The following is a 23987-nucleotide window of genomic DNA, read 5'->3' on the forward strand; positions in this document are numbered from 1 at the left end:
AGTAGCTCTCATTTTTAATGAGAAATTGTATTCTGAAAATATAAAATCATATTTTTAAATTAAACTGTAAATAAACAACTTACCATTATGCTGCAAAGTTCATTTGTAAATCAGTTGTTTTCCATTAAAATATTATAAAATGTCTAGTAGTTCCTGTGCTAATCTATAAACTTAAAATTATAACAATTATAGTACTATCCATCTTTTCTATGTCTCAATAAATAAAACAGGCATCAAAACTTGGACAAAATGGAAACATACCTCCCTAGTCCTAGCCAAGGTCACAGTGACAAGAAACTCCTTCCTCTCTCTAACCATAAGAAGGGGAAGGAACAGGGAAAGGCTGTGGGGGGAGGGATGGGAGGTAGGAAGCATGGCTCTAGAAGCATTTGAAAATGGTGAAAAAGTAGAAGGTGGGCCTTTAAGTTAAAGGGTTCCTGCAACCCACGCTCGTGCTAAGACTAATAGGTCAGGGTGAGATTCAAGAACATCAACTTCCGCTAGTAGAGGAAGAAATGACAAGAAAGGCCTATCATCCCCTTCCTGATTTCTGGGGGATAGCGGGATCCTTCCAGGTCAGAATCTTCAAGTCAAATGTTTTTAGGTAAGGAATTTTTTTTTTTTTCTCATTTAAAGAGAACTCATTCTCTTTTGTATTTGTTCATGAACTTAAGGCTACATTTCCACACGCGTGCACAAAAACAGAATATGCTGACAAAAATATGTATGTATGTATACATGCCAGTTAAGAACATGTATACCACGCCTGTAATCCCAGCACTTTTGGAGATGAAGGCGGGAGGATCACTTGAGCTCAGGAGTTCGAGACCAACCTGGGCAGTACGATAAAACCCCGTTTCTACAAAAAATACAAAATTAGCCAGGCGTGGTGGTGCTTGTCTGTGGCTCGGCTACTCAAGAAGCTGAGGTGGGAGGACCACTTGCGCCTGGGAGGTGGAGGGTGCAGTGAGCCCAGATAGAGCCACTGCACTGCAGCCTGGGCAACAGACTGAGACTGCATTTAAAAAAAAAAAACAACAAAGGAACATATATACATTATTTCTAATGCTACGTAGACCTTTTGTGTACATTTGTATAGACAGATCTACACAAAAGTACTCCCATAAATAAGAATACTCATCAACAAATTTCAGTTTAGACTGAATAACCCCTCCCCCACAAACCCTTGGAGGGGGGAATATCTGTATATACTTAAAAACAAAAACAAAAACCTAGGCCGGGCGCGGTGGCTCAAGCCTGTAATCCCAGCACTTTGGGAGGCCGAGACGGGCGGATCACGAGGTCAGCAGATCGAGACCATCCTGGCTAACACAATGAAACCCCGTCTCCACTAAAAATACAAAAAAACTAGCCGGGCGTGGTGGCAGGCGCCTGTAGTCCCAGCTACTCGGGAGGCTGAGGCAGGAGAATGGCGGGAACCCGGGAGGCGGAGCTTGCAGTGAGCCGAGATCGCGCCACTGCACTCCAGCCTGGGCGACAGAGCGAGACTCCGCCTCAAAAAAAAAAAAAAAAAAAAAAAAAACCTCACAGTAGATAGCAAAATTATTTGCTATAATTTCAAAAAGCACATAAAACTTCACTTAGATCATCAAAGAAACAACAATGTTATTAATCATCAAGTTTCAACTCGTTCCAGTCTTGGACATTAGCTCTCTCTTACAATCAACACAATGAGATTCAGGTCATCAATCTTCCTCAGAAAAGAAGTTGTAATATTACTCTTCAGACCAATTCTATTATTTCCTTGATTTCCTTTACCCTCACCACATCCTGTCAACGTATGGAAATATCCACAGTCTAGTACCACTGCAGCTTCTGTTGCACTATCCTTTCCTACTTTGGCCTCTGCTGCACTGCCTTATTTCTTGTACATGAAACAACCTCCTTCACTTGGTTCTGAAAGTGCCTTACTGTAAGTCCTTGGATAAAGGCAGTAAAACCAAATTCTAAAGGAGATTTTGCAAACTAAGGATAGACAAGTATACACTAGTATATCTGGTGTATACCTGTTTACTAGAATCTAAGAAAGAACATCCTATTTTTCCTCATTCTTTGAATCTCCTTGATCAACACACACAAACACACAAAAAAGTAAACTGAGCCTGCTGGTAAAACAATGGACAATAAACTGGTTCCTTTTCCCTCCCCCAAATCCTTTCTCCTTCTTTAAAACCCCAACATACGCAGATATACTCTTCCCTCTCTGTTCTCTCAAGGCATATGTATGAGTACATATGTACATATAACATGCAATTAGAATCCACTATATATATTTTCACATTTCAACAACAGCCCCTCTGTACCTTAAAAAACACAACAAAATTTGTAACTTTAGTAATGATCTTTAGGGTACTTCCAATCAAGATGGTATTGCCAAGTTTGCATTTTGAGGTTCCCTTTATACCAAAGAAATGACAGATAAAGAAAATCAAAAGGACAAAGCTATGATGAAAAATAAGAGAGCTTAAGCAAAGTACTATAACTGAAGTTGAAACTGCATGTTACTCCTGTGTTTCAGGTCCAAAAGTGGGCAGAGGAGGCTCTTATCACCAGCAATACCAAGGACTCAAAGTGTTCCTTTGGACACATGGTACTGAAAATAGGGAACTGTGCGAAACTAAGATCTGGGGTGGTGTTCCCCAGACCTGGAATAGACTGGGAAAAGAAAACAAAAAAGCTGCAACTTGAGGAATTATTTTCAGCATAGTCACTAAGTATGTTCCCTTTTCTCGACATGAAGAATGAAAACAGCTTTTGTCACTTCTATATAAAGACTAGTTTACTCTTAGAAAAATCTGGAATAGAGTATCTTTAGACACAAAACTAATTTCTAAAAATAAAAATAAGTTCAAATATTTAAAAATTAAATATCATTAGGCAAAATTTCATTCTCAACTACAGAATTACAATTAGAACAGTATTTAATGGTGATCACACTTCAGGTGTACACTACTAAAATTTCTAAATTCTGATATTTTGACAAAAACTCATAAACTCTTAATATTTTAAATACAAAACTAAAATAAAATTTAAATATGACAGCAGAAATTCTCACCTGTGCTTTGATTGTGATCTTTTCCTTCTAGAATGCGATTTTGAGCTAGACCTGGATTTTGAGCGAGTATGGGAACGAGATCGACCGCCTTTTCTTTCATTGCTCTTTCCAGACTCTGGGAGGAAAAAACCACTTTGCAGTGTAAGCTCAGAACAATTAAAGATCCCAGTTAATAATCAGGCACAAGTGGAATGTACCACATATAGTGCAAGGGGCCTACTCTCTGTACATCCTCCTCCTTCAGAAACATCCAAGAAAGTCATTGCATAAACTCGTTGAGTGCAGCCACCCTGCAGCAGTACATATAAACCAGATGATTATAAACAGCTGTTCGTAATATTATGTTGCTGCCGTAACGTACGATTATAACATGTCTGTAATTCCTGTGACAGTGATTTTAAGTCCTTTCTCCACTTATTCTGCTAGAATTGAAGCTTAAATTCCGAGTGTTGATTTAGAAAATCTGCTCAAATGTAAACCACCTAGATGTTTTTAGAATGGGTTTTTAAATTATTTTCATTAGCAACACAAAAGTTTGAATAGGCGTTCCTTTACCTTGCTAAAATACAGTATCTGTATTTTTTTCTAAATCACGGGCTCTCTTTTCTATTTTCAGAATTAAAATGTTGAGGAAAAGTAAACCTGCCGAATCATAACATCTTAAATATATTTACTCTTTTTAGCCTTGCAATAACATTTTTGCTTTCAGCAAATCATTTTTGAGCACTGATTTTGCTATGAAAATTCAGGGCTGATTAGCTCAGACTAAAGTGCCTCAATTCAGTATCACGGAAAAGAATAAAATATGTGCTAAGTTTTTCTTTGACATGAGTACGCTACTTACTATTTCTTGAGTTTCAGTCTTCTTGTTTGTAAAACGAAGAGACTGAACAAGATGATTTCTAAAATTCCTTCCAGTTCTAAGATTCTATGATCTTTAAACTATGACCTATGTAACAACGTTATGGACTTACCTGGTTCAATAGCTGCTGAGATAAATGACTGAGCTTCTCGTACTCGCTTCATTACTTCTTCTAACTCCTTAGCTGCAGCCTGAGGTGTCATCTCAGGGGGTTTTACTATTGCATTGTTGGAGTGATTTATTCTAAATTAAAAATATTAGCATATCACAAATACACACATTTTATAAAACAAACATTTATATGATACACATATTTATAAATTTGAGGACATCTCAGAAGCACATGAGAATGATATAAATACAGAATACCCAAAAGCAACCTCAAAACCATGATTAATCTCTCATCCCCACTTCCTATCATTCCTTGCTAATACAACCAAAAACGGCAGAAAAAGAAAATTGGACCCTAGCTAACTTAATTCAAACAGACAAGATTAAGTGCTTTTCCACAGCTTAGAATTAAAATAAATTAAAATGCTGATACCAATATGAAAATGAATTATTTGTATTTTCAGATCAAAAGATCTTATTGATATCCTGTACACTCTAGAAGAAGGGAAAGCTATCTGTATATTATCATATTATGTACATCATTGTAACCAACCCTGAACCATGGCTGAGTCAGACATAGCTTTGAATGTGCAAGGCACATTCTTCCTCTACGAGATAAGAATGCCTTCTCTGATGCACATGAATGGATGTCATGTGTCTTGCTTTACCCCTTCCACACTGAGAAGACAAGTACCCACCAACAACAATTAGTTATCCTTTAACAGAAAAATCCTGATCAAATTGTGTAACTAAAGCAATCTATGAAATTCAAGCAAAACTATATTTGCCTCAATAATCTGCATGAAATAGAGTGTCCGGTCTGGAGTTCATCTCGAAGGCTATATCAACGTTTTACAAACAAGGATGTAAGCAAACCTTAAAAGTCAAAATGTCTGGTTTAAAACACTTGTGGGCACTTATAATTTCCTTCCGGAGATTTTGAATTTACCACAGTTATTACTGGAAGTACTATAGTTCAACCTACATGTTAAGTTGCTCAATTAGTCTAGAGTCATAATGTAAAACTAACCTGACTTATTAAAGTCTATGAAAAAGACCTACAACTGTTGTGAAAGGTATATAAATAATGTTAACATTGAATTACAACCTAGAAAACAGAAAATGAGAAAATAAATGTCTCTAAATAAAGGAATTTAAAGACTAAAATGGTAAGTATCTCATGTATTCATTTATACTTAACACAAAGTCTTCCTTTCCACAAATTGCCAATTACTATTAAAAAGAAAAAAAAAAGCCTTAATTACATCAAAAATACTTTAAATTTTTTCAAAATCATTAAAATTTCTTTGTTTAGGATTTCTTACTTCAGTGGCCTGTCTCCAAACATAACTCCATTAAAAGCAAGGGCCCTTGGTACAGAATTTTGGTCTGCAAATTCCACAAAAGCAAACCGAGTTGGCTGAGTCTCATCACCTGCCATCCGTACAAACTTCACTTCTCCAACTTGTTTAAAAAATTCAAGTAGCTGATCAGCTGTCGTTGTCTAAGGAAACAAAGTGACACTTTGATAAAATACAACCATTTAAAAAATCAGGTAAATATTACTGTATCCACTGATACGATTTTTAAGAAGAGAAAAAGAATAAGGGCTACTGCTGCTTTGTTTCTTCCTAAACTAGTTACCTGGGAATTCAAATTTCCAACATAAACCGTTCTCCTAATTTCATCTATTTTGGAAGGATCCACGTTTCCCATAAGTGGTGGCTGTGGTATCTCTCCAAGTGTTGCAATGTTGGGGTCTAGTGCTGCTGCTGGTATAGCTCCCAAACTGCTAAGTGAAACACCAAGCTATCGAAAGAAGAAAAAAAACACACAGAACACATATTTTCTATTAGTATCCAAAGCTACCATTCTCTAATCTTGAAAAGAATGAACTCAACAAGAATGAAAGGAGACTAGGGACTCCAAACTTTAACTCATATATATGTCTGACTTATTAAAATAAGGTCACATTAGTTTTAAATGTAATTCAAAATGTATTTTACTGTCTGGATATTTTAGCCACTTTTAAACTTGACCCTAAAAAACAGGCTGTTTCTCATTACTTGAGGTAGCTATGTTCTATAGTTTCCACAAACAATGAATTATTGAATATTGAACCATTATTCCCAGGGAAAATACAGGGTGAAGTTCCTATGAGCCTCTGGTCACATTTACATTAACTAATAAAATATTTAACCTTATTTTATATGTGCTTCTGTTTAAAGACACCTTATCTGTTATATACTGTCGATTCATTAACACTGAACTCACAGCCAGCAGCACCACAACTCAGGCCTGAATGAAGCTTATCTAATACATGTATTTAATATTTTCTCCATGAGGCACTTCACAATCTTCCTGTACTTAAGAACACTAGACAGCAGTTTGGCACTACACTTGTGGGCCCATCTTAACAGTGAAATCACCAACAAAAAGCACAATTCGAAGAACATAGCACTAAACAGACTACGTGCCTGTTTACAGCCTGAGTGCCAAAACAAGAAGATTTTGACCTCCATGCATATAGACGAACCCAAATTTTTCATCACTCTGTGTATGTCCACAAGTGACCACAAAAGTGCTGCAACTGTTGATGTGGGGTTTCAAAAAAATTTTACTTACTAAGTGAATTCAAAAATACAGAATTCACAAGAATGAGAATAAACTGTACCTTGGTCATTGAAAAACACAGACTATGCGTTCCTAATAGTCAACAATTATCATAGCATTGAATTTAACTGAAGTAGTAACTTAATCCTCATATCAACCCTAAGAAATGGATATTATTATCATGCTGAAAGTTTACCTAAGAATATATATCTAAAATATTGAGCCCTTATTTATGCCATGGTAGGAAAAGGACAAAAACCTTAAAAACTTTGAATGATCTTTCTGTAACTACTAAATTCAATTTTTACTTTCAGCATTAAGGAACGTATCATTTTTAATGTGAACATAAACTAGAAGAAATACAAGATCTCAGAATTTGAAAGCGGAAAAAAATTTTTCAGAATTAAAAGAGCTTTCAAAAAAAAAAGACAACTCTTTTCATTTCCACTTTGCTATTAGAGAACATTTTGACCATTAATGACTATATATACAAACATGGCGCAGAACTAAGATTTAACAACTGTTAAGTAACGGCACTTCCTAAGCAGAAGTTTAAGAAATCAATGTCACTTATTATCGCAGCAGCCAGTCTGATCTTTTTAAAACATGTCAAATCATGTCATATCCCTGCTTAAAACCCATGAATGGTTTCTAATTACCTTAAGAATAAAATTCAAACCCCTCTTTCGATGGTCTAAAAAGCTCTACCATAATCTGTGTCCTATCTATCCCCTCCAATCTCAAACACTCATGACCCTCACTCACTATGCTTCACCCATACTGACCACCATTCTGTTCCTTGAACACATAAGTTCAATTAAAAAACATTTCCCCCCAAGAATCAGAATGTAGGTCTTTAGCATAGCAATGTTATGTAAAAACTACAAATCTAAAATTTTGCACTTCAAAATTTCAGGAACCACTCTTACAATCTAGATAAATTAACTACAATCACATAGTTCATTTCTTAATTCAATCCCTATCCAACACCACAAAGCTAGATTCAACTTCCAATTAAGGAGAGCTTTCTATTTTGCTTTAGGTTGCCTTTTGAAGAAAAATGGCACTTCTTTTAAAATAAATATGGCCAGAATTTTTTAAACAAAAACCAAGAGCCAGTAACAGTAACATCCTTTTTAAATCCCACTTGGAAATCACTAAAGAAGCATTACTAAATTATGATTTAATTCTGCATAGTTAATGGAAAAATATTTTGCCATGTTTTCACCTTATCACATTTTCTCAATATCAGACAAAGGCCTATTTTTTCCCATTACCAAAGTTGTGGATCATTTCACATATTTTAAATGGACTTAGTCCTCATTAACTGAGAAATACAGTTACCAAGATAATCTATGCTATTTAAAATATTGAGTTTTAATAACTGATTTTCTAATGAATAATCTATTTGGGTTCTCAAATTTAAATGAATCCCCTATTACTTCAGGAGTAAATCCAAAACACAGTTTAAGTCAGTGATAAAGTGAGAGAAAAAAAAAAAAAGTTTAAGCAGTGATTTTTGAATCCTCTCCATTTAAAAAAAAAAAAAGATCCAAATGCAAATAATTTGAAGCTCTCTATTCAACTGGTCACATAGTTTAACGTTCACCTCTTTCATAAGAGGGCTTATAGTACTTACAGTAGTCAAAGGATTTGGGGTCGGTATTGGAAGCAATCCTGCACCAGGCATCAGACTTGTCATGGTTGGAGCAGGAGCCAATAAAGAGAGGGCTTTGGATTCCTCTGGGATTTTACCTGCAGAGGCAAGTTCCAAACATTACAAAAAGCAGAAACACCACACAAACTTTACACTATGATTTTATAATTACCCTTGCAGTTAAAAAATAATAATAATAAATGTATCTATCTATCAGATCCGTATAAAGAAATAAATAAGAACTTAAGTCTTTCCTTTTATCCTGCTCTACTAGGAAAAATAAAAGTGAGCAAAACTTCAAATATTAACAATCTCATTAATGGAATATTATTTTAAAAACTGAATAATGTAGACAATTATTTAACACTTTGAGCTATGGGTCACCTGTACTGGAAACTTAATGTTCATGAACCAAACGATATCAAGCATGGACGCTTTCCCAGGACGGTGTTTTCGCGGTGATCGAAAGTTGTGTTACACATGACAACCGTTCGTGTTGGCTGCATCACTAATAGCACACAGAACATCAGATACAGAAAAGAAGAACATTTTTTAAAGTTTAATCCCCAGAAATGGCAAATAACCAAATTAGTCAAAAAAAAGAAAAAGAAAAAACAAATATGTGCGAATTGAAATTTCTTAATGAGTGCCCCTATCCTGTTACTGAAACTACCTATTTGTGATGCAAACAATTTTGATAACCCTCCAACAGATTCCATTTAATTTCAAATAGAAAACAAAAACTTACTCCATGTAATCAACTTCAATGTAAAAGGAAGCCTACATCCATGCAGTTAATAAGGCATCTCACCAACGTCGGAGATGCCTAAAAGAATTCAGTTCCAAAAAATTTGCCTTGGGAAACTACTAAAAATGTTTGAGGAAACAAAAAAGTTCCCTGGTTTCAGAAAACTTCTTAAAATATTAACTTTTAGAACCAATTTAGAGCTTGCTTAAAAACATTTTAACTGCCTAATAAAAATAGTAACACTAAAATAATCTAATAACATTAACTAGGAAAAAAAAATCCCTACAACCTAAAAAAATGAAAAACTTACTCTGAAATAAGTACGATTTGTCATATTCATTTCTGAATTCTAACCAATTACTTCTGATAAGGACTGCAACTTTCTCATTATTTTTCCTTATCCCCTTAGGCAAAAAAAAAAAAAAAATTCTTAAATAGTTGACTACATGTGGATATATTTAGAAGAACACTCAGGCGGTAGCTGGTGAAGCATTTCCATTATTAATTCTCCAAAAGTGTTTTAAAAGACAATGTACAAAAGCATGCTAAACTGAAATACAGCATATGTAGTAAATTTTCACAAGCACCATGCCTGGTTTCAGTTGTAAAAATATTTAAAACAACCAGATGTGCAGAGATAAATCCCTAAACAATATTATCTGAATATATCTCTAAACATGGATGTAACTCAAGTCAGAATTTAAAACTTGATTTAAATAATGGCTATGTCTTCTTTATAGGAAGCAAATAAAAATTACGTTTTATTAGCTTTAGCAAATGCCTACTATTTTCTAACTTTGCAGCTTCTAAGTTTATGTTATTTTATTAATTTCAAAAACAAAGTTATCTTTATTATTTCAGTATAAATTCTGGAGAACAGATTTCTTAACATGCATCAACAAAAGGCAGGTGGGCCTTATGGAAAACATCAAATAACAATAATCTGCTTTATATGTATTAGTTATTGATAGTAACACATGTATTTATATATACCCACATATACACTATACTATTTATATTGATTTCACCTGTTTTATCTGTTATAAATTGGTATCTTAAAAGGTTTGTAAAACCTGAACATTCTTGATAAATTGAGGTTTTGAGGCAGAAACTCCATCTTCACTACCTTAATGTATGCACCTAAAGAAACAGAGTTCTAATCTAGTAATGTTCCAAATTTAATATTACTTGTCCATTAACAAGCAAAACTACCTATTGAAGACATTCTAGAAAGACTATACAAACAAAAAGGGTATTCAACACCGGCCAAAAGTTGACTATTTAGTGTTTTGAAGTCTTTTACTTTTAGCTTAAATAAAATATCAGTAGGTTGTCAGACTCTCACTGCCTTTCACAAGAGTAATAAACTACTATAAATGTATAACTCCACTATAAGCACATTTTTAAACAAATTAACTGTTAATTACCATTCTAATTACTCTATATACTTATTCTAATTACCTAAAGGTAATGGTAAAAGTACTTTAAGAAAAAGCTCCATTGCTTAATTTCCAAGACAGAATTCTACCAAATTTACCCTCCAAATAACAGAGTTTATAAAAGTATAAAACAAATAAGCATTTAGCATTTTTCCCAAACTATACTCCTCAAAATCAACTGAGGAAAACATCTCTCACTGAGTTAAAGTAATAGTCCTAATCTCAGAATCCATTTAGAAGCTAAAAACCTCTGAAAAATATTCAACGAAAAATTCAAGCTAACAAAAACCTACATGCAAGTAAGTTTCTCAAATATCCATTCCCCACATAGGCAACAAAGTCTTCGTAAGTCAAGGAAATAAGTTCTATAATAAATAACCATTATAAAAATGAAAGGCTCTTCTCCTCTACTCCCAGATTGTTATATTTACTTATTTTCCTTGACGATTTTGTATGCCTAAAATTTCAGGGGGAAGGACAAAAATTAGAAGCTATCAGTTTTTATGAGAGATGTATACTAGGGGGAAAAAAAAAACACTGGAAAAATGTTGCGCTGAGATCAGAAAGTGTTCCTGAGATACTTATCAGTGTTTTAATGTTTCAAAACAAAATGTACCTTATCAGTCCATACACACGAATTAAGACTCACACTGAGCTTCACAACACTGTATCCTAATTTACCACAAGAAAATTTGCTTTATCTTAAGGTTGAGCTCTGCTAATCATCTCCCAATATAATTTGCAACACGTTATGAACCCTTAATGAAATACCATTTACAAAGAACTGGGAAAACCAGCTCACAAGTTAAAGTGAAAGAGATTTAACAAAACAAAAACAAAAACAAAAACAAAAAAAGGGACAAAATAAAGAAAAAGAAATGAAATTAAAGTAAAACAATAAAAAACAGAGACAGGGCGTCCATCTTCTGCGGTTCAGACTCCGATCTCATTTCCCCAATGAAGATTTCACTTGACGGCAGGTTTAGTGGCATGGCAAACAATGCCTAACTCAGGCAAGTGTAACAGGTCTGCCTTGGCCAGTCTAGTCATCTAATAATGCACAAATATCACATAGAGAAAACATACAAAACCAAATTAATAGTCAAAATCCATCTACTAGAAAATGTGGACATAAAGTTATGACTGATGATTAGGCTGACACCCTTGTTATGTTTGACCGTATCTTTTTCTACGTGTTAACATTTATAAAAAGAAATCTGAAATGCACGCAACAACAAAAAGAGGTCATATTTGGACAAGTATAATGAAAGCATATTTTATTTTGAAATGGCATGTTTTATTAACAAAGGCTAAGGCTTAATATGCATGAAACTGTTACACATCAAATGTTACTTTTACAACTTACAATCTTCTCACATTACTGTCTGCACTAAAAAACAGCAATTCAAAGAAACTGAAAAAACTTCTTAAAATTTTTTCTATGGTTTTTCTCACTTATGATGCTGTTTGTTCAACATCAAGGAAAGGATGCAGTCAGTGAGGTCAACAGAACACTGCTTGCGTATAGCACCACAGCACATCTCCTCTTACAGTACTCCACTGGAATACTTTCCTTTGGTTATTTCACACTCACTCTGCTATCTCTGCTATCTTTTTTAATACAATAATGCACTATTTCTTTGCTTGTAGTGCATAATCAGACTTTCAACAGCTCACTGTGAAATTCTCAAGGTTCCCTAAATTCATCTCTGCTGTATTTAACACAACTAATGAAAAACATATATCTGAATGTTTCACCAATACCAATTGCAGGTTAGTGTTTTAAAATAATTACTTACTTATAAATTGCAATAAAAGTATGCTTAAATTTTTCTGTTCAAAAACGGTAAAACTGTCCAAGTTGTAATATTAAAAATATTAAAAAGGTACATCTGACTGTGCATTTATTCATCTCTAGCAAGTAAAATAAACAATAAAAGGGACATCTACATACCCATAATCTTGAACATTTATAACAAAATACAGTAGGGCTTCTCAGATATATGAAAGATTCTATGGGAATATAGCAGTTTCCAACCAAGCAACACTGATAAAATTATTCCTTCCAATTAAGTAATAAGCTAACATAATAAAAGATCCTGTGTTATTGGTGACATTAATTTTCTGATATAATTAATATTCCACTTTAATAAACCTTTTACCTGATTTCTTTTTTCCCAGGCAGTTTCTCAGTATGAAATTTCACTACAAAGTTCGTAGAACGAAACCATTTACCAGCTCCTTTCCCACCTCACCAATCTGGAGCTCACTGTAGCCTTACAGATCAGCAGATAAAGATATATTTGGCCAATAATGAACTTTAATCCATTTTTATCTTCCTTACCTACTCTAACCCCCAAGCATGGGAAAGACACTTCCAAGTTTATCTGAAAAATACTGAGAATGTCCTATTCTGGGACTTCAAAAATGCCAGCCTGGTACTCACTATATTACATATATAATAATGATCTCATAGTAACAATTAAGGTAAATTATCTTAGGAGTGTACTTGAAAGTATAAATTACAAATATTTTTCTTATAAATATCACTTAACCCCAATTTGCCAAAATGTGTACATTGTTTTCATTTGTAATAGTATTAATGTTTTTGTAATGTTTTTGACGTCCCAGAACAGGCATTCTGAAATACGCATAAAACCTTGAAAGCGCAGCAAACTGCTTATATTATTTTAATGGTAGCCTGGCCACTAAAAGAGGTTTTAAAAATTACATATGAAAGCCCATCAAACTGTTTCCCGTAAACTTTTATGTTTAAAACAGTCTCAGTTACAATCATCCACCGGAGAAAATCTACTTAAAGACATTTTAATTTATAATAACCCAATTCTAAAATCCTGTACACACGCTAGTCAGTGCTCTGAATAAAAGTTTATTACACACCAGAAGTGTCAAAATTCAGCACAGTCTATTATACGTGAGTGGCTCTGTAAATAGAAGTTACTAAAAAATATTAGTAATAATTAGTTCTTAAAGCAGTTTAGGTCATAAAATTTAATGGATACTTTAAGGCCTTTGTTCCTATCTTCAAGAACTATTTCCTTTATGGAGGCTTTGGAAAATTGCTTTTCTTTTTTTCCAACACTCCTCCTGCCCCTTTTTGGGGCCAATAAAAGAAAAAATTAAATTCCAGTTGCAAAGCAAACAATTACACTGAATATAAAATAATGATCTCATAGTAACAATTAAGGTAAATTACCTTAAGAGTGTACTTGAAAGTATAAATTACAAATATTTTTCTTATAAATATCACTTAACCCCAATTTGCCAAAATGTGTACACTGCTTTCATTTGTAATAGTATTAATATTGAACACACAGGGTATATGCTTAATTACACATTTAAAGTAATTTCCCATATCAATTTTTTTTTTATTTCAGAAAGCTTTCTTTGCAATCTGCAAATTGACTACAGAAAGCCAAAGCAAACCAGAAGCCAATTTATGAATGTTAAATTGTAAAATCTCCAATGTACATAAGTCATAAATTAACCATTTTAATAATACTATTAGGTAAAAATGTTTACCTTCTCCAAATTTCATTCTTACTTTCACACACACACCAAGAGTATTGTCTACTTGCCAATCTCTAGGAAAGCTAAAGGCAATAACAGACAGGACAGAAATTAAAATAAGAGGAAAAAAGTGAGATACCAACCTTCTGCACAAGGAACAACTATCAGAGCTCTGTCAATAAAAACCGTGTTAGTTAGATGCTGGGCCACGCCAACACTTGATGGATCACGAAACTTAACATAACATACTTTGGAGGAAAAAGCAAGAGGTGCGTTGCTGCAAGATAAAAAGAAAAACAATTGAACTAATAAACATTTGCTTGGTTTTATCATTTTCACTTAAAATTTCTTTCTTAATCTTTACATAATCTTACGAAATTAAGACTTTAAAACTTTTTGTTGTTAAGGATCATTAACACATAAAATAGTGAAACTTAGTCATTTAATGGTGATTTGTCTACCAAGACAGAAGGCAATCGAGGCAGGCCTATTGCGTTACTTGTAAAACTTGGAACTCGAATCAATCCTTAATCCGAGTGAAATGTAAAAAAAAGGTTAACCCAAAAATTAACTCAAAAAGTGTATCATATGTAAGCAAAAATCCCTTTATAAAAGCTCCAATCCTCAAGATTTCAAATTTTATCATCATTCCAACGCTTCTTAAATGTGTTTCCCAAGCATTTAGATGACTAAACTTCACAAGTCTTAGAAACAATCAGGTAATATGGAATTTAAATTAAGGTCTTTTGCATACACCAGAGCTGTACAGTGATATGGTTTTCCAGACAAAAGATTTTACAAACAAAATCTTACATATTTTATAGGCAAAACAGCATAGACTCTAATTGGTCCTACTTGATTCAGTTCAACCCAGGCAGGCCTATAGTAAAAATGAACCAGACAGCACAAATGAAAGGAACCTTTCCTAAAATGAATACATCCTGTTAAGATTCGAAAATACACTATCCTCATGGATAATCATTTTGTCAGCCTATCCATAATTACTTTTCATTAAAATCTGTAATTGTTTAGCAGGACAAAACTAAGTATATATGTAAACTGTAACACAGATTTTATCCTAAAATCTATTTGAAACATTTAAGATTTTTCACACTAAAAAAAGACAGATCACTTGAAAAATACATGACTTAATCGTCAGTTACTTTTGTTTACAAAACAGGAAAGAAAACCGACTACAATTCTAGAACTAGTAAATGGCAAAGTTAACATCTAACATCTAATCATCTAATTCCAAACTTCATGCAACTGTAATCATTCAACTAATCAAGAATCTTTAAACCATTCTGATATACTATTAAATTAGCAATTCCACAGTCATTTTTAAAATCCAAAAATCCAGATTTCTTTGTAATTCTTCACGTTCAGAAACAAATCCATCTTTAAACAATGTAGAATAACCACATTAATAATGGTTAAATTTATATACTTATGCTATTAACCAAACAATGTGATAATAAAATGTATCTTCATCTAGAACTTAAAACTATTAACATTATTAACACAATTAGTAAGGCCAAAGTTGAAAATAAAAGATGTACCTCTTAGCATCCAACTCACTTCTGCCTAAGGGCAACCAATTCAGGATTCACATCAGCCCTCACCGAAAATCCCTCCTTACCCAACCCAACACCTAAGACAAATCAATTTGTGTACTGGCACTGAGGTAATCATATCCACATCCAGACTTAACTCACCACCTTTACATGACCAAATCGCCAATTCAGGCCTCTTGTGAGCTCTAGACTCCCAGGTCCAAGTGCCTGCTGGAATATTACACCTTGACGGTCACTAAGTAAGTCCAAAATACATTCATCAACCTCCTTCCTTACCAGTCTTGCCCTCTGTCCCCTATATTCCATATCTCATCATATTACCCAAGTCTGAAAGATACCATCATATTACCCAAGTCTGAAACCTAGGAGTCACTAGAGTGACCGTCCTAAGCGCTGCCCACCAACTACTTCCAAAGCTCTTTCCAGGTACACAATAAAATTTCCTTTTTCTGTTCCTTTAAGTTAGGTGTGGCCATGTAACCTGCTTTGGTCAGTTAAATATGAGCAGAACCAACATGTGTCACTATTATGAAGAAGCTTTGAGAACCACTATTTGGCTCTTTTCCTCTGCCACAATGACTGGCAACATTCAAAAGATGGTTGGGACTCATCAACTTCATCCCAGAATGAATAACCACAATGAATAAAGTTCCCACCCCCACGAATTTAGTCTTAAAAATAGTATTTTGTCAGCCAGGCAGGGTGGCTCATGCCTGTAATCCTAGCACTATGGGAGGCAGAGGCAGGCAGATCACCTGATGTCAGGAGTTCGAGACCAGCCCGGCCAACATGATGAAACCCCATCTCTACTAAAAATACAAAAATTAGCTGGCTGTGGTGGCACACGCCTGCAATCCCAGCTACTTGGGAGGCTGAGGCACAAGAATCGCTTGAACCCGGGAGACAGAGGTTGCAGTGAGCTGAGATCACACCACTGCACTCCAGCCTGGGCAAGACAGTGAGACTGTCTCTCAAAAAAGAAAAAAAAAATTGTCAAACTACAAAGATTTGAAGTTATTTCCAAAACTCTACTTATTCTAACTGAAAAATTATCCTTGACCTTTCTGTCCTCCTCATCCAATTGGTCAATAAATCCTGCTTAGAGTACCTTCTAAATATTTGTCACATTAATTTTTTCATCATTCTCATTACCAATGCCTTAATTCAGACCCTCATCATTTCTCATGTGGATTACTAAACAGCCCTTAACAAATCACACAGCACCCAACCTCAAATCCTTATTAATGGTCTTCCACAAAAACTCCCACAGTGATCTTTCTAAACACTAAATTTCATTGTGTCACTCCACATATTAAATTTCCATAAAGTACTATTCTGTTCTTGCCTCATCATGTAAATGATGATAACCAAAAATTATACCTGTGGTTCCAACAACACATCACAAACATAAGGATCTTCATATATGCTGTTCCATTTGGTTATGGTAACCTAACTCCCATTTTGAATGCTAATTCCACTATTCTTCAAGGCTCAAATTTCCAAGTCTTCTGGTAAACCATCTTAAGATACCACAATCATTAGGTACAGCCTCCTACATGTGCTACCAAGACGTTCTATATTGCTTCGGCACAGGCCTTAGCATGGTTTCCTTATGTGAAACCCTCAACAGATCCTGTAAGCTTCTCTAGCCACAAGTGATTAGTCACCAGTCTCAAGGGCCCATTTCCCTGGCTGACCAGCAACCTATAATTTGGGAAGTCAGGCTCAACCAAATGCACTAGATCAATCAATCAGGTTCTCTCTATTGGGCTGGAAGGTGATTTACAGTAAGCTGTAAGCCAAATGATGAGTACAGAATAGGTATGCAAAGAAATAGAGTAGATAGAAATAAACCGAATTGATAATAAACACTGGAAAGAAGCAGACAGTCATCTTGATTGCTGATACCCTTTCAGTTCCCAGTCATAGTTCCCATGAGGCCTGGCTGTACTACAATCTTTATTTTTCAATGTAGTGAAATCTTTCTTTTTAATAATAATGTCTCTTCTTGATCTACCTTGGGTAACACTGTTTCTGTCCTTTGTAACCGAAAGCAGTCTATGATTACAATAACCTACTAAAGCCCTAGCAATTCCAACAAGAGTAACTCTTTTGCCTCTGAAACCTTCAAGAGCCTGACAGTCATCACTGAAGCAACAATTCCTAAATTGACCAATCCTTTGGTGAAGGAATGTAAACGTAAGAAAGAACTACTGAAAACTAAAACCACATTTCCAAATACCCCTAGTTGAAATCTACTTCATTTCAAATTTAAAACATCCACAGAAATATGCACTCTGAGTCTGGATTGTAATGTAACTATACGTGAAGATATGCCACCAACATTTCACAAGCCTGGGAACTAGTTAAAAAAATGTTGGTCTCTTCTGAACAGCATTATCATGGAAGTATGGATACTAGGTATGGCTACTCCACTAATTTAAGCAACGTTTTTTGTTTGTTTTTGTTTTGAGACAGAGTCTCACACTGCCGCCCAAGCTGGAGTGCAATGGCGGGACCTTGGCTCACTGCAACCTCCGCCTTCCACGTTCATGCGATTCTCCTGCTGCCTCCCAAGTAGCTGGGATTACAAGTGCACACCACCACACCCAGCTAATTTTTTGTATTTTTAGTAGAAACGAGAACTCACTATGTTAGCCAGACTGGTCTTGAACTCCTGACCTTGTGATCCGCCTGCCTCAGCTTCCCAAAGTGCTGGGATTACAGGTGTGGACCACTGCACCCAGCCAATTTTCTTAATTTTCATTTCCAATTACCTTCCTTAAAATAGAATAAAGATCAACTTACATTTACTTTATAAAAATACAAATATTTGGAATTTTCAGGAAAGGTAACACTATTTTATTTTGACCATTATAAACTAAAATTATTAGAGTGGCAAGCTAACATACAGACAGCTCATCAAACAAATGTGTACTTGCTTGTGCCCAGGAGTTCAAGACCAGCCTGGGCAACAGAGGAAGACCTTGGGGAAAAAAACAAATAAAAGGGGGTGACATATTCCATTTGGTCTAAATGTATGTATCTATAGAAACAAGCAGGCCAGGCACAGTCGCTCACATCTGTCATCCCAGCACTTTAGGAGGCCAAAGCAGGCAGACTGCTTAAGCCCAGGAGTTTGACTCCAGCCTGCGTAACATGGTGAAATCTCTCTACTTACTAAATAAATTAAATAAATAAAATTTTAAAAATAAATTTTAAAAAAGAAAGTAGCAGTACCCAAATTTAGCAGATTTTAGTTTGATCTCATTTGTTGACTTAAGTTTTGGTTTTTTAAAATACAAAATCTTACCAATTTTTCAAAAACAATTAAAACTTCTCACTGGGTAGTAAACGCAGAAACCAAAGAACCAACTTTTTGGGCATCAATTAAATTTCTTGGCCCTAATGGGTTATTTTGTCTTTTATTAAACATAATAATAGCACTATACAATATTTTTAAAGCTAAAATAAATAATATGTCCAATATTTTATCAGTACATTAATATATACATCCTTTAGAGGACAGAGGACCTACCAAAAAAGATACGCCAAAACATGAGCAAAGTATACAGTATCATGTACAAAAATATTAGTTGGTGCATTATTTATAACAGGGTTTCTCCACTGGGCTTCAGTGGCCCTATGGATTAGCACAATTCCTCCTGCTTAAGACTACTTATGCATTGCTAACATTTACCCACTAAACGCCTACAGACCCTCCAATCATTGTTGACAATCAAAAATACACACCTACCGATGTTTCTAGCTAAAATCCACTAATTTGAAATACCAAAAAAAGCAATCAAAATATCCAACAATAGAATTTCAAAAACACACAATACACTCAGAAATTACTAATCTCTAAATATTATTACTATAAATAAAATAGCAATATGGAAAATGCTTATGACAAATTAAGTGAAAAAAGTTTAAAATCACAGTGTATGATTCCTTTGATTACACTATATTACATATGTTACATAATGATAGCACTATACAATTATTTTTAAAACCAATGAGGTAATATGTCCAATATTTATTAATGCATGTGAAAAGGACCGCAGGGAAATACATGGAAATGGAAAGAAGCTTTGATAGAGTGGTGGGATCACAAGTGCTGTTTCCTTTTCTCTATTTTCTATAAAGTGGTTTTAGTGGTTATTTTTTTTTAAACTAAATAAACTTGAATAAGTAGTTGACAGATTTTTCCATTCTTTCTTAGAACTTTTGAAGACCAGAGAAGTGAAGGAAATCAAGCAAATAAAATTAACACAGGAAAAATATCTAGTGTAACAAATCAGGATAGGCTTACCCTTCAGGGTTTAGTTATCTGAAGGGGGTCACGGGGAACTTACAGGGTGCAGATAATCCTGTGTGCTGGTTATACAGGTATATGTCTACTTTGTAAAGATTCACCAATCTGCGCTTACCATCTGTGCACTTCTCTGTAGGTACATTAAACCTCAAAGAAAAATTTACCGAAAAAACAACAAGGATTTCTTACTTGTGTAAGGAAGTTTTCACAAGCTGTGAGATTGATTTATCGTACAAAAAGTTAATAGTAATTCTACATATTTATCAACTGGCAGCACAAAAAAAGGATGACAAATTGCAAATAAAAATTAATGCTTACAGTGAATGTTCACAAGAATTCCCTAACCTTAAAAAATTCTTAACATTTAAAATATAAAGATGAAACTCAACCACTGCATCATGCCAAAAGAATTAAGTTTAAAATCTGAATTTTCATATTAGCAACTTAGTCATTTTTTGTTTTTAAGAGATAGGGATCTCAATATGTTACTCAGGTTGGAATCAAACCGTGGGCTCAAGCTATGCTTTCACCCACCACAGCCTCCTGAGTACCTGGGACTACAGGTGCACACCACCACACCTGGCTCAATCATAAAATTTAAATGAGAAACTATTTTCACATTCTATTACTGTATTTCCAATATACTTGGAAATATATATATGGAAATAAATATATGAATATATTTCCAATTTTAAAACGATTTTCTACTCGGTTCTAAAGATGTCATAAAATAATTTATGTGACACTGTAAAACAATATATTTTCAATACAACTACTACTATTGCAATTTTTATCCATTTCGGTCCAAATCTGCAAACACGTCTTCTAATATAAGGACCAGGCAATGACAACTTCATTACGAAGCAGAAAACCTGTGAATAAAGCATGTTAATATTGCTTTAAAACATGAATGAGGGATCTAGTATTGCACTTACGGAAAAACTAGTTAAGGATTTCGCCTGGCCTATATATGTTACATGTATGCAATAATTTTGTTTTATGTGTTACAGTTTGTGACACACACTACCGTAATCTTCTATATGTTTAAGTACTTTTTATTCTCTTTGACTTTTAAACTCCAAGTAATAACACCTGATTTCAAAAAAGTAGCCCATTACTGTCAGTTAATAACTGGTAATGTGTTGTCACCCAAACCCAGGTTTCAACCAAATAAATGTTATGTTGATAATGAAGAACATTCTGCAATATATTTCTTCTACCTACGAGATACCATATTACCACAGCCTTGAAAGCAAGATTTACAAAGGTTCATGTACAAAGTATTTTACTGATTGATTCCAATGCCTGCAGGATACGGCACTCACCCCAAATAATTCTCAAATATTAAGAAATGTTCTGAGAGCTTAAATTGAGATGGCTGAAAGCATTTCCAAAAGTTAATTAAAGCAATAATGCCATGGTTAATCAATCAAAATGTATGTGCGTGCACTTATGCAGTATTCTCGTCAAAAATGTACTACCTGAATCTCGTCATGAAGAAATATAAAGAGAGAGATATATATATGCACATATCTCTATATATCTCATCTATATAAACTCAGATTATGGGTCATTTTACAAGACAAAATGAACTACAGAACAAAATGTCAATGTCACGACTTTCAAATGTTTTAAAAGGTGACGGGACTGTACTAGATTAAAGGAGATAACTATTAATACATGGATTACTTGGCATATTCAAGGGAGACAGTGTATCTAATTATATACTACATCAAAAACAGACAAAAAAGCATTATTAGAATAACTGGGGAAATTTTAATAATCAACTGTAGCCAAAAAAAAGACAAAATGCTCGTGAAGGGAACATGGATGTTCAATGTATTACTCTTTCAACTTTTCTGTATGGATGAAATATTCCAAAACAAAAAGCAGACAAGAAAAACTTAAAAAGTAAAAAATAACCACACAACTTTTACATAGCTATGCAGCAGCACTGTTATAACCTAAGATAAAAAACTAAAGAAAAACAGGTCTAAATGCATCACTAGGAAATAAATCAATTTCTTTTTTAAAGAAAGAAATCTTGGGTAACAATTACCCCTTCCCTCAAAGGATTTTGATATAACGAACAAAAAACAGAGGATCTTAATACTGTAAGATCTACTATCAAAAAAAAAAAATGTTTATGTGTGCAAGAATGTGAACAACCTGCAAACCCCTTGCGAGTTTTCTAAATAGATAATATCGTACGAGGGAAATTTTACCATTCCAAAATACACCTTCTGGGAAGTGGCCGCGAGCCGTGAATGCCAGCCAAGATCTGGATTTTAAATGTATACGGCAGGGATAACCCTGCACCGACTGACACTTTTTCTGAAAGCTCTGGGACAGTGTGACCTTTCAGGAGAAAAATTTAATCTGTTGCCAAAGCGGCGAACAGACATATCTTTGGGAACATGGATGCGCTCGGTTAGATAAATCAAGATGCTAAGTTTTGTGTGACCGTCCTGGGAAACAAATACAGCCCCAGTTCCATCTTGCAATCAGCAGCAGGCTTTCTCGTCAGCAAAACGGCCTGACACCAAGGCCTTAAAAACCGGACAGTGGCTCACGCGCGGTCTCCGCGATTTTCAGAGTGCAAAAACGCGATGAGGCGTTTGCCATAGGGCTGTTCCGGGCCCACCTGCGGCCATCTTAAGTTCGGGGGGAAATGAGGAGGAGGGGGCACGGAATTCGAAGACCCATGAGCTAACACAAGTCCCGGAGGCACGGAAAGGGCAACCATTCTAAATCCTTGGTAAGGGCTCCGTGCAGTAGTTAACCCCCCAAATCCGACTAGTAAGGAGAGCCGGACGGCGGAACCCGGTGCCGTAATCAAATATGGGCACTAAGGTAAGCCCGGGCGATCACGTGACACGCACCGCGCGCCCGCGTCCGCGCTCTCCCCCACGCCTCGGCTCCCGAGGTCTCTATGGCGCCCGCGCCCCTCCCCCAGCCGAGCACCAGCACTTACTCCGGGGGGTAGAGCCGCAGCTCCTCGATTTCTCCTAGGAAGGAAAAAAGCGTCCGCATCTGCTCACTGGTCACCGCCGACGACAGATTCGTCACCTGAATCACCGACGTGGGGGTGAGGCCGAAGCCTAAGCCCAAACCGAAGCCGCCGCCGCTGTTCATCCCGACCCCGCTGCCGCTGCCTTCCCGCTCCCCAACGTCTACGACGCGTCAGCGACGGAACCGGGAAAGCGGAGAACGCGCGGCCGCGAGCGCGCTCCCGCTGGCGAATTCACAGCGCCGGGCAGATCTAGCCGCCCATTTCACAACTCCCCTGCTCCCTGGGCTGCGCGCGCCAGCCGGAAGCGTCGCCCCGGCAACCCGGCGGGTCTCGCGGGGCTGCGGCTTCCTGCTCCCGGGTGCCTGGGGCTGTTGCTGCTGCTGGTTTCTCCGCGAGTGTTTTGTTTTTCGGTGTTTTTGTTTTCCCCAAAAGTCGATGCGAATCTTGTGCTCCTGTCTACCCGGTTCCTTCCGGTCTCGGACTGGGAAACCAAGCGGCCTGGCCTGCTGGTGCGGGACTGTAAAGGAGGAATGACTCTTGGGTAACACAGAAAAACACTTGACCAAACTATAGGGCATCCTTATCACATACAGGCAGCACCCCAACTCCAACTATTTAAAAAAATTGGCAAGCGTCCTAATTGTGAAAAAAACAAAATTTTACAAAATGTGTAGGTTCAGGTTGAATTAAGGAAAGAGGCAGTAAGATGAAGGTTTATAACCTGTATTTACTCGCTCTTTCCACAGGTATTGATGTTTATTGAGTGCTATGTCCCAGGCACTATGAGGAAAGGGCACGTAACAGACAGTTACAGACAGTTCACATAGAACTTGCAACCTAATGAGAGACAACAGTAGTGAGTCCAGGGCAGCTGCTCCCAAAATGCCCTCCGCAGATCCCTAAGGGTACCGAGACCTTTTCAGTGGGTTGGCAAGGTCAAAACGATTTTCATAATAATATTAAGAGTTTGTTGACCTTTTTCACTTTGTTGACATTTGCACTAGTAACGTGAAAGATTAAACTGCTGACACCTTAACAGCAATCA

General features: G+C 35.8%; 1 protein-coding gene across 6 annotated transcripts in view; it reads right to left on the bottom strand.

The window, feature by feature from the left end:
- Positions 1-23200, bottom strand: part of LOC105475224 (splicing regulatory glutamic acid and lysine rich protein 1) — a 35817-nt gene extending 12617 nt beyond the window's left edge. For 5 of the 6 annotated variants that reach the window (XM_011730320.3, XM_011730319.3, XM_011730324.3 and 2 more), the window contains exons 1-7: positions 22904-23200; positions 14181-14314; positions 8302-8417; positions 5694-5858; positions 5375-5553; positions 4051-4181; positions 3077-3191 (exon numbers count right to left, since the gene is read on the bottom strand). In XM_011730320.3, the coding sequence (XP_011728622.1) occupies positions 3077-3191; positions 4051-4181; positions 5375-5553; positions 5694-5858; positions 8302-8417; positions 14181-14314; positions 22904-23064 (1001 nt within the window). In that variant the 5' untranslated portion in view covers positions 23065-23200. Of the gene's footprint in view, positions 1-3076; positions 3192-4050; positions 4182-5374; positions 5554-5693; positions 5859-8301; positions 8418-8703; positions 14150-14180; positions 14315-22903 lie in introns of those variants that run through there. The other variant, XM_071098854.1, reaches the window with a different exon arrangement.
- Positions 23201-23987: the final 787 nt, after the last annotated feature.

The sequence above is a fragment of the Macaca nemestrina genome, chromosome 6 (genome assembly GCF_043159975.1).
Source record: "Macaca nemestrina isolate mMacNem1 chromosome 6, mMacNem.hap1, whole genome shotgun sequence".
Taxonomy (NCBI): domain Eukaryota; kingdom Metazoa; phylum Chordata; class Mammalia; order Primates; family Cercopithecidae; genus Macaca; species Macaca nemestrina.